Below are 10880 nucleotides of genomic sequence, written 5' to 3'. Positions count from 1 at the left end.
CTCTCTCTCTCTCTCTCACACACACACACACACACACACACACACACCTTGCCAACACATAAAAACACTGTTCTATGGCACAGTTATCTTTGGAGAAGGGAAAAGCAGCAGTCTAAGTGGGACGGACCTAGATAGCCAAACCTTTGGAGGGTGTTCTGTCGGAGACACTGCTCTCACCCCATGCTGCCGCCCCCCATCCCAGACCCTGAGCCCCCACTCTCACCATCTCCGGACCTTCTCGATGGTTGCCATCACCTTCTTGATGTCATCCTTGGCCCGGCTCCTGGTCTCAGCCCTCACCGTCCTGCCCGCCATGAGGACCGAGGTGTTGCTTCTTCCTAGGCCCACCTGGCCTGCACTAGGGACCCCAGCTCTGCCCTCTCTCTGGGTCACTTGATGCCCTTCTCCTCTCGAGCTCCCTCTCCGCCTGGCTCAGTTTCGCCTCTGCCTACCTCCCAGGCTACCCCTTTCTCCCCCTACCCCTTGTTCACTGGCTTCCTGTTTCCCCCACTTCTCAATCTCCCCGTCTGTTTATTTCACTCCCTCTCTTCCTTTCCCTCTTGGTTTTCCATCCTGTCTTCCTGCTTTAAAAAAAAAAATGATTTTTTCTTTGCTCTCCTCCCTTCCCAGTGCTGTCTGTCGTCTTCCCTTCTCTCAGTGAGTCACTCTTCCTGCCTCCCTCACTGTCTCTCCTTCCCTTTCTTCTACTCCCTGTCGTCAGTGTCTGTCTCCCCTGTCACTTCTCTCTGGCTTCTCCTCCGCGCCCGCCCCTACCCCAGCCGCCCCCTAGTTCTGCTCTGGCTTGGGGATTTCCCTGCTGCAGCCAGGAACCCGAGGAGCGGCAGTCCCCGGGACCAGACACTCCGCCCCCTGTCCTGAGCTGCTTCCCCGCCCACCCTGGCGCCCCCACAGCGCCCCCTGCCCTCCAGAGACAGGACCAGGGCCTGGCAGTGGAGGCAGGGCCAGGGTTGGGGGCAGGGGGAGGGGGAGGGCCCTACCCGATTTCGGTTTGAGCTCCTTTGACTGCCCCCTTGTGCCTGTCGAGTTTCTGCCTCTGTGTGCATGTGCGTGTCCGTGTGTATCTGTTGGCAATTATGTATCACTGGGCGCATTAATGCAACTGTATCAAACTGGCGTGCATGTCTGTACCTTCTTCCTGAAAACGTTTATGAGAGACCTTCAGCAAATGTGTCACTCGCTCTGTGCTGCATCTGCGGGAGCTGGTTTAATAGCCGTGGGGTCGTGCCGTGGGTCTAAGTATTCACGGATACCACCGTTTCGTTCCTGTATAGGTGCCCATACTGTATTAGATGTCCTTTTAAAATGTCTCCGTCAGTTTGCTTGACTATCTAATTGGTAGGATTGAGATGTGGCTACCTGTTCAAACATATTGTAGTCGACCTCTTGGTGTTTGTCTGCACATCCCTGTTACTCGAATACAGCCCGCTCTGATGTCACCTTCCCCAGCACCCTCTGCAAATCTCTTCCCCTTCCTCTGGCCACCCCCCAACTACAGGGGGTAGTTTAGTTCCCTTGGTATATCCCCAGGAAAGTTATCCAGTGGGCACATTTTTCGAATTCCAGGCATGCCAGTTCCCTCCCTGAACCCAGGAGTCCTCCTCTTCCTTCCCCCCCCTTCCCCCCCCCCCCCAGCTTCTAGCTTCTTTCCTCTTAACTGCCCTCTCAGAACTCTGACAGTCCCTGCCCCTTTGCTGTCTGGGTGACCTCATCAGCAAGGTGACAGTTCTCTGTTCAGTTTCTAGACTAGGAGAAAAGTTGAAGCTCTCTGGGAGGGGGTACTCTGAGATCCTTATGATTTCTATCTCCCCAAGACCTATAGTATCTCTCCCAGGCCTTACTCCGTTCCTCAGGGCAGGGCTGAAAGGTGAGCTCAGGGCCCTGGAATCTGGGCTTGGGGTGAGGTGGGGGGAGTTTGGGGGTGGACCCTGATTGGTTGATAGTGGACCACGCCCCCTACCCCCCTTTTTCCTCCCTCCTCCTTTTCTCTGGGAAGGGGAGGAGGGGGCATGTAGGGAACCGGGACCAGCCAGGGGACGGAGGGGGCCAACATGAGCCAGAGGGAGGGAAACAAGGGTAAGGGACTTCTGGATCTTGGAAAAATTGGGTCTAGAAGAGAAAGCTGGGAACTGGGCAAGACTGCAGGTCAATAGGAGGAGCAAGGTTTGGACCTACAATTAGGTGCCGGGGGCTGTAATGTAATGTCTATGTTCTGGAAAGGACAGTCTAGTAGCTAAAGAGCCAAATGTATGGATTCTGAGAAAGGAAAGGGACCTGATTAGGAAAATGGGGAAGAGCTAGGAGGAGGAAACTAAAAACATAAGATTTTAGGTGGAAGTGGGGGTGTGGAAGTGAGCTGAGGAGCTAAACACCTTATATGTTGGAGAGGGAGAAAGAGTCTGGGGTTGAAAGTCTTCGGCAAAAATACCAGCCTCTGGCTGAGGAGTAACATTCTCTGAGTCTGAATAGAGTAGGAGGGCCAATTAGTGACTGGGGGGGGGGGGGAGGAGGACTGAGTTGGGAGAGGGGAGGATGCAAGGAAGATCTTTGCTCTTTATAAGGAAGAACCAGAGCTAAGTGAAAAGCTACTCGGGTACTCAAGTTAAGGGAGGGAGGGTCCTGGGAAAAAAGTTGGGGATTGTGTGTGTGTGTGTGTGTTTATGTGTATGAGAGAGAGAGAGAGAGAGAGAGAGAGAGAGAGAGAGAGAGAGAGAGAACTGAGCAGAAAAAGACATAGAAAGTGGCAAAGGAATCTTGGAGTCAGACATGGGTTAAAGAACTTGGTCACCTTTGCATGCTGCTTCCTTCTTACAAGTCCTCCCCCTACAACATTAAGCACCATGTGCCTGGCGTCTGCCTAAGTTTTTGCATCCTGGGAAATGTAGTTTTTTCCTAGTCAAGAGTAAGGTGAAGCAAGGATGTGTAGTCAAGTGTTTTCTATACCCTAGGGCAGAGATTCTAAGCCTAAAGTCCATGAGCTTGTTTTGTTTTAATATTTTGATAACTTTCAATATAATTAATGTGTATTTTATTCTATCCCTTTAAAAATGTAATTCTGAGAAGGGATCCATAGGATTTGCCAGGCTGCCAAGAGAGTCTATGACTTACAAAAAAGTTAAGAACTCCTGCCCTAGCATTTCCCCTTCTTGGCTTTGGGGATAATATACAGTGGGACTAGGCTACAAACTGTTAAAATCAGATCTTTCTAATGCCTTGAGTAATTAAACTCCCAATTTAGAGGAGTTTAAGGTTCAATTCAAGTTATTAATCAGTCAACTTGTCAGGATTCCAACTGTAGTTGCTTTTAATCAAAGGGTACTTCAGGGTACTATAATACATAATCACCTAGAAATTGTGATTATCTACAATATAGTCATTCAGGCCTCCCCTCCAGGCCCCACACCTCCTTGCTTCCTTACCTCCTGCCCCTGTAGAACAATTTCTCCTTTCAGATAACTGGAAGATAGGACTATAGCCCTAATTGGCATAACGTGAGAATGTGGAACCAAACTATGAATTAGACACTAAAAATAGTATGCTATGGGAGGAGGGGAGACCTGGCACATCAGGGGACCTGGGTTTTGATCCCTGCTCATCCTCCCCTGTCCCCTCCAGTGGACTTACAGTCCCATTCTTCGGCCTCATCTTTCTCCCACCTTGAGGCCAAGATCCGTCAGACCCACAGTCTTGCAAGGCTCCTCACTAACTATGCTGAGCAGCTGCTTCAAGAATATGTGAGTACAGAGGTGGGAGGTGGGAGGGTGGAGGAGGGGATGGGGAAGGGTGGGGAAAATTTCTTTATACCCTTTGAATTATTCAGTTTTAGGGGCAAGCCCTGGAAAGACCATCTAATCCAACCCACCATTATACAGAAGAAGAAACTACAAATGATAGGACTTGCCCAGGGTCACACAGTGAATCAATGTTAAAACTAGAATTAGAATCCAGGACCACTGATTCTCAGGCCAGAGTTCTTGATGCTAGACCAACCTTGGCTTTGTCTTAAAGGGTAGACAACTTCAGAATTAGAAACAAGGAAAATGAGAACTCATTTCCACATAAGTAGAGGAAAACCCACCTCCTGTCAGTTTTCCATTCAGGTCAAGTAGTTAGTCATCAAAAGTTTTATCTTTCCACTGCCTAGCAGGCTCCCTCCCACCCCCCACCAGCCTCACCACCAGCCTTCTCTGACAAGCCACTGAGTGCTGATGAGACAGAAACTTTAATGCTGGCACCAATGAAGTTGGTGGAAGGTAGAAGGGAAATAGTATGCCGTGCATCCAAATTCAAATCCCCTTGATCCATAGGCCATTGACTGTTGGATTATTATTGTTTTGAACTATCTCTGCTATAATAGGACCTCCCCATTAACACTGACTTGGAAAAACTACACTGCAAGTGACAAAGAACTATTTTCTATTTCTGTCTCTGTTTACACTTGTGTGACCTTGGGCAACTCAGTTATCCCTTCTGTGCCTCAGTTTCCTATCAAATTATCCCAGATGCAGTGATTCTAATTGGGATCCAGCCCTTCAGAGGGAGCATTCCCCTGGGAGGAAGCACAGAAGTCTTTCACCTGCAGAACATTTGGTGGGGGGTTGGGGGGAAGGAAAAAAGATCTTGTGTTATTGATGAGGAGGATCGGTTTCCCTAATGAGAATCAAGCAAGAGGAGCAAAGACATGTCATTGGCTTCACCCAGGCTTATAGAAAATAAGGTGATTTGATAGCACGAGTGGTTTCTGTTCTGAGCAGTTACTCTTGCTCGGGCCTTTTATGGAAGACTGAGGATCTGCTGCCTTAAGTTGGGTCCTCCAGGGAGGGTCTGTCCAAGGGGAAAAAAAGACTCCCCCTAACACCTCTCCCCACCCTTCCCTTACAGGTCCAGCACCAGGGGGACCCATTCGGGCTGCCCAGCTTCTCTCCCCCAGGGTTACCAGTGCCCGGGCTGAACTCCCCAGCCCCAACTCATTCAGGGCTCCCCACCCTTGGGAGGTTGCAGCTTGATGCAGCTGCCCTGAACTCACTGTCCCCACTGCTGGACAACATCCGCCACCTTCAGGCTGACCTCAACCCTTTTGCCCGTCGGCTCCTCCGACGTCTAGAAGATGCCTCTCACCAGTCAAGGGCACTGGGGAGTGCTGTAGAGGTTATTCTGGGGGCACTAGGTGCAACCCCAGGGCCCCCAGGGCCCCACCCCCTACTCCCTGAATCTCCTGGGGTCTTCCTGGCCAAGTTGTTGGGCTACAGGGTATGTGGGCTGTACCAGGAGTGGGTAAGCTGCACAGAAGGTGACCTGGGTCAGCTGATGCAGGCAGGGCTAGGCTGAGAGAGGAACCCACCTTACCCCACATCTTCACCCATGAAAGGCCACCAACTAGTTTCCTTCCCACTCCATCCTCATCTTCTTTCACTCTCCCTTCACTAGCATACCCCTCCTGTTATCTCCATCTCAGAGCCTCTCTGGATACTTCATTCTCTCTCTTCCTGTGTTGCTCAGCTTTGTATTAGGCCCTGGGGTCAGTCAATATCTGCTTAAGAGGTCACTATAAAAGAAAGTTCCAAAACATTTAGGTAGAGGAGCCTTCAGCCTAATCACCTTTGAAGCCTACATTGTCTCCTGCATCATTACTCCCAATTCATACCCTCTCCCCTCATGGATCTCTGTTGTTCCCCATAGTCGTAGTTCACCTTTTTACCCCTCTATCCCTCTTTCCCTTCCTTATTCCTCTAATCCCCTGATTCTAGCACACCAAGCTATGAAGTCTGTGAAAAAAGATCCCCCTGAAAAGGAGAATTTTATTTCTGAGAATAAATTAATTTTTTTTCGTAAATTAAAAAAATACCCTTCTATGTACAGTTCTTGGAGTTGGGAGGAACAGTATGGGGGGAGGGGCAGGATTTAGGGTTGTTTCTTTGGATAGATCGAACACACATTTTAGGGATGCAATATAAATAGGGAATTAAATAAAGAAACCGAGAACCCCTAAACAATGACATCCTTTCACCCCAAGAGTCAGAAAATGAAAGGCTATTGTGTGTGGAATAGATATGATTTGAAGAAAAAGTGAAGATTTGACATTAAACCATAGGAAAAACTAACATAGAAAAGGCAACGGCATCTGTTCAGAGGCAGCAGGAGCCCAAAGTCATGGGTGGTGAGGTAGACTTAATGAGGAAATTAAGCCCTCTAGAGGTAGGAAGTGAAATCCATTCACACAGGACTTCATGCCCGGTACTGCACATGCCCAAATAAGTGAGGAAACTTGAAGGCTTATCCATACAGAAATGGCCCCAAATCACTTGTTCACACCCCTCTACAAAGGAGGTCCTGCCAGCACCCCCTGGGCACAGGCCAAAAGCTGAGCAGGAACCCTGGGGGAATTGGACCAATGCTCCAGAGGACAGAGGCACAGCCCCATGGGAGCTGGCTGACCCCTAAGGAACAGCACGCTGTGAATCTTTCCCTGTCTCTCAAAAGTGTGCAGACAGTACGACAGGAAACTGTCCATGGCGAGGCTCAGAAGTTGCCATTCCAAACCGGAAGTCTAGTCCACTCACTATGCCACATATTTGGCCTTTAGTAGAGCCATGTCCCTCACAGCCCTGTCTGTCCAGTGTCCGTATTCCCGGGTCACCACATAGCCCCGACATTTCCTCTCAAAGGCAGAGGCTCCAAAGGGTGCAGGACCAAGAGCATCCACTTCAGGAGGAATGGACACTCCCAGGGCTGCCATGACAGAAGCCATATTGCCCATCAGGCCCTGGGCTCGGAGCCTCGCAGCTGCAAGTTGAGACAGCAAGACAGAGCTACCAGGGTTCAGGTCAGCCTGGTCATCACTCACAAGTTGCAGGTGCTGGGCCAGGGCTGAGAAAGCACCTCGGGCCTGGACCAGCCTCTCACCATCTCCCAGGCCACGCCACGACATGAAGGGGACAGCTGCAGGGGCCAGGCTGCTCAGCTGGAGCTCAGGGGCTGAGAAGCCTGGGTCACTGAAGGGACTGCCTTGGTACTGGAGCTGTGTAAACAATAGAAAGTCCATAAAGTATAACCAGGATATTCAAGTCACAAAGGCCCTTTTAGCTGGCACAGGGGACAGAGTACAGGACCTAGAGTCAGGAATTCCTGAGTTCAGATCCAGTGTCTGATACTGGTTATGTGTCCCTGGGCAAGTCACTGCCTATTTCAATGTACTCAACCATAAAATGGAGATAATAGTTTGTTATAAGGACCAAATGATATAATACTTCTAATGCACTTAACAATGCCTGGCACATAGTAGGCATTTAATAATAAATGCTTATTCTTTTCTTCCCCTCCCTCTACAAGAAGAAGACTTTCTCATTTCAGGTGATACAGTGGATAGATCACTGGGTCTAGCTAGAACCATAAAGACCTGAGTTCAAATCCAGGCTCTGACACTTACTTGTGCTGTGACTCAGGGCAAGTCACTTAACCTCTGTTTGCCCCACTTTCCTCAGTTGCAAAATGGGGATAATACCACCTCCCTCTCAGGGTTGTTGTGAGAATCAAATAAGATAATATTTGCACAGTGCTTGGCAAAAAGTTGGTGCTGTAGAAATACTTATTCCCTTCCCTTCCCTCCTCCTTTGAATTTCTACAACCACAGAATCCTATGAATGGAAAAGACCTTAGACATTACCCAGTCACAGATTCTTCAAGTCAGAAGGGACACAAGGACTTCTAACTCTAACTCATACCTGACATGAAAATCCTCTTGAACAATAGAGAAGCTGATATTTTTATATCCCTTTCAGGTTTGCAAAACACTATATACACTTCATCAAGTTTGATTCTCGATACAGCCCTGCAAAGCAGGTGCTGTAGGCATCACCCTACTCATTTATAGATGAGAAAACTGAATGTAAGAGAAGCAAATTGACCTGTCCATGGTCAAACAGTAAATGTTAAAGATAGGAGCTAATTCCTATTCTCTAATTCTTTTTTGTTTGTATTTTGAAGGCTATCAGGGTTAAGTGACATGCCCAGGGTCACACCACAAGAAAATGTCTAAGAACAGGATTTGAACTCAAGTCCTCCTGACTCCAGGGGCAATTCTCTACCCACTGAACCACCTAGCTGTCCTGCTGTCTTCTAATTCTAAGTCAATTGTTTCTATTACACCAACTATCATTTTATACCATCCCTGACAAGTGACCAGGCTTCTGTTTGAGGACCTCTCATGATAGGGAACTTGCTTATTACAGAGGTAGCTAATTCCATTTTTGGATGGCTCAAATTGTTAGACAGTCTTCCTTTCTATTAAGCCTAAATTTAATATTTTGCCATGTCTACCCTTTGAGAGTCAAAGAGATAAAGTCTAATCTTTCTTCCACATAATAGCCCTTCCAACAGCTATTACTTCCCAACTGCACCCCAATAAATGTGTAAAATCTGTAAACCTCCAGTTTATAGAGAAGGAATCCAGGCACCAGAGTGGGGGAAAATAACTTTTTCACATGCTTAATAGCAGAACTGGGACTAGAATTAGAGATGTGCTGATAAATGTTTAACAACTGACTTTCAGGAAAATAAATGTGAGCACTTTTAAATTTAATCTGCACTATTAACATTATTTCATTTTCTGAAGTCTAGATAATCAATGAAACAATAAGTGAGACTAATTTGTAACCATATGTCAATTTCTGCCATGTAAATGCACACACTGAAAAATTCATCGTTGCATCTTGGGAGCTGGAGGGGACTGGTTCCAGCACACCCCTGACTAAAACCCAATTCTGACTCCTAAGGCACTACCTTCATAATTTTCCAGGTGACAATTAAAATGACAATAATGTGCATTTACATAGGACTTTATAGTTTTCAAAATGGAGTTGAGAGTTTTCTTTGTGTCCCCTCAGTTTCCTAGTTCGAGAATACTTTTCCTTTCCCCTGCTGAAGGAGGCTTCTCCTTGACTTCCCCCTGGGGGAAAAACCCCTTTCCTGCAGTCCCATTTTATCTCCAATGTAACAGCTTCCTCCCACCTGCCCAACTGTCCACCCTCACTCACGTAAGTCTGCAGAAGCACCGATGTGTTCTTTTGCATGTAGAGGGCCAAGTTATAGGCCTGGTTGATGGGGTCAGCCAGGGATACTGGGGCACTCAGGACAAAGGATGCCAGCAGCAGAGACAACAGGCAGGGGACAACTGGTTGGGATATAGGAAAGAAAGTCAGAGGCAGGTCTGAGATTTCTCTGTGAGGATCCAACCTCCATTTCTTCAGAAGGCAAGAGCCTTGTCCTGTAAAAATTCCCAGCAGATGAAGAAAAGAAAAAAAAAAGACAAACCCCAGTCAACCAGGCCCAAAGTACACACTGATGGGGGATCTGGCCCCAGAATTCTTCATTCGATTCCTTAGTCCAGATCTTCTGTCCCTCAGATCTCATGATTCAAAACTTCTCTCCTCCACAAGTTTCAACTACTTACCTAGTGAGTTGGTCATGTTCGTTCCTCTTTCCTTTGCTGTTTGTCCCTAGGTCCTTGGGGCACCTGTTCTCTCTGGCCCTACCCTGAGGTTCTTTATACCTTTTATCCCTGAGGCTTTGGATGGGACAGGCAGAGGACCACACCCTGGAGGAGGGAAGAAAGAGGGAGGGGTGGGGGAGCCCAGGAAGCAGGAGTGGGAATTGGACAGAGAAGAGTGTGGCATGGAAAAAGGGAAGGAAGGAGACTGTAGAAGGTGAGAGATATCATGGGAAGAAAGGTTTGGGAGAGTCAGAGAAGAAGAAACAGAGAAGGGAAGGGGGAAAGACAGAAAGAAAGAGGATGAATGGGGAAGAAGCCAAGGAGAACCCAAGGCGAAAAGGGTCTGGGAACAGGTAAGGTAAAGAGACTGCATAGGGAGTCCCCAACAACATGACCATGGCCCCCAACCCTGCTTTCCCTGGTTCCCCCCACCCTTTTCTCCATTGCCTGGTCTGTAAAACACCAGAAGCAAGGGAGGGAGAGAGCTGAGGGCGGGGAGGGATTATGGGGGACAATGGGGCCGCCCCGATCCCTGCAGCTCCGCACGTCCTGAGATCTAGTTTCCCCCAGAGGCGGCTCTACTCCGCCCCTCAGCATAGGCTTCCTCTGTCCTTCAGCACCCTCCCAACCCTACCCCCACCCCAACCTTGGCACCCAGTAAGCTATGAAGGCTATTGGCTAGGAGAAGAGGGTAAATGGGGTCCTAGATGGCAAGAACATCTGGATTCTGAGCTGGGAACAATTATTCCACAAAAATTCACCAAATCCATACTATGGGATTCCTCTCCACTGCTGGGGATACAGAAATACAGCACATATAGCAGGCCCCCTAAGACTTCCTAGCACAGGGCACTTGGATCCCTAGAATACAGCATGGGTTCTCATCCATTAGGTTACTGGCTGAAAAGTTAGGGGGGGGTCAGTAGAGGGGGAATTTGTCTCTGAGTTACTGCAAGGGGTCTGAGACTCAATATGCAGATCAAACCATGATATTTTTATCTCTGCTTGGCAAGCATACCATAGAACCTCACACATATTATTTTTCAAATATATGTATAGTTCATTATGATTAATAAATTCACTTGCATATCATTGGATTTATAGTCACCTTTTGTTACATGTATTTTTTCAATACATAGATGTTATTAGTACAACTACTATCAGGAGTTAATATTCTGTTATTTGACAAGAATGGTCATGTTAGAAAAAATTGGTAGCCCTTAGGAGAGATCTTGCTCTCCTAGCCCCTCTCTGATCCTTAATGGGTCCTGTGTTCAAGCGTCACCCACTGCCCAGCCTCAGAGTCATTCAGTGCCTAGACTGCCACCCTAACCCCATCCAGGCTTTGGGGCCAGGATGCTGTCCCATCCTACCT

At 48.0% G+C, this 10880-nt stretch overlaps 3 protein-coding genes across 5 annotated transcripts in view; 1 reads left to right on the top strand and 2 right to left on the bottom strand.

Moving 5' to 3' along the window:
* Positions 1-908, bottom strand: part of BCL7C (BAF chromatin remodeling complex subunit BCL7C) — a 3137-nt gene extending 2229 nt beyond the window's left edge. For both annotated transcript variants that reach the window (XM_069084651.1, XM_069084652.1), the window contains exon 1: positions 224-908. In XM_069084651.1, coding sequence (XP_068940752.1) covers positions 224-315 — 92 coding nt within the window. In that variant the 5' untranslated portion in view covers positions 316-908. The remainder of the gene's footprint in view (positions 1-223) is intronic.
* An 812-nt stretch (positions 909-1720) lies between these two features.
* LOC138158581 (cardiotrophin-1-like) lies at positions 1721-5860 on the top strand. Of its 2 annotated transcripts, none has more exons than XM_069084649.1 (3): positions 1721-1885; positions 3634-3752; positions 4900-5860. In XM_069084649.1, the coding sequence occupies exons 1-3, from the start codon at positions 1813-1815 to the stop codon at positions 5344-5346; spliced, it is 639 nt and encodes a 212-aa protein (XP_068940750.1). In that variant the 5' UTR covers positions 1721-1812; the 3' UTR covers positions 5347-5860. The 2 variants fall into 2 exon arrangements, with proteins under 2 accessions (XP_068940750.1, XP_068940751.1); XM_069084650.1 differs by lacking the exon at positions 1721-1885 and adding an exon at positions 1952-2094.
* A 717-nt stretch (positions 5861-6577) lies between these two features.
* On the bottom strand, positions 6578-9482 carry LOC138158989 (cardiotrophin-2-like). The gene is made up of 3 exons (XM_069085348.1): positions 9467-9482; positions 9051-9187; positions 6578-7036 (listed from the first exon to the last, which is right to left on the bottom strand). Exons 1-3 carry the CDS (start codon positions 9480-9482, stop codon positions 6578-6580), a joined length of 612 nt encoding a protein of 203 aa, XP_068941449.1.
* Between the last annotated feature and the right edge of the window lie 1398 nt (positions 9483-10880).

This window comes from Petaurus breviceps, unplaced genomic scaffold (assembly GCF_028583685.1).
Source record: "Petaurus breviceps papuanus isolate PSGF00001 unplaced genomic scaffold, PetGlider_PUasm1.0 175, whole genome shotgun sequence".
In the NCBI taxonomy this organism is placed as follows: Eukaryota; Metazoa; Chordata; class Mammalia; order Diprotodontia; family Petauridae; genus Petaurus; species Petaurus breviceps.
Note: the sequence above shows the minus strand (reverse complement) of the source record. Positions and strands in the feature narration are given on the sequence as shown.

Coding starts and splice junctions, on each gene's coding strand:
- LOC138158989 (XM_069085348.1), bottom strand. Junction 7,037..9,050: donor CGGTGCTTCTGCAGACTTAC/GTGAGTGAGGGT, acceptor TTGTTTACACAG/CTCCAGTACCAAGGCAGTCC.
- LOC138158581 (XM_069084649.1), top strand. CDS start 1,813: ATGATTTCTATCTCCCCAAGACCTATAGTATCTCTCCCAGGCCTTACT. Junction 1,886..3,633: donor CCTCAGGGCAGGGCTGAAAG/GTGAGCTCAGGG, acceptor TGTCCCCTCCAG/TGGACTTACAGTCCCATTCT. Junction 3,753..4,899: donor AGCAGCTGCTTCAAGAATAT/GTGAGTACAGAG, acceptor CTTCCCTTACAG/GTCCAGCACCAGGGGGACCC.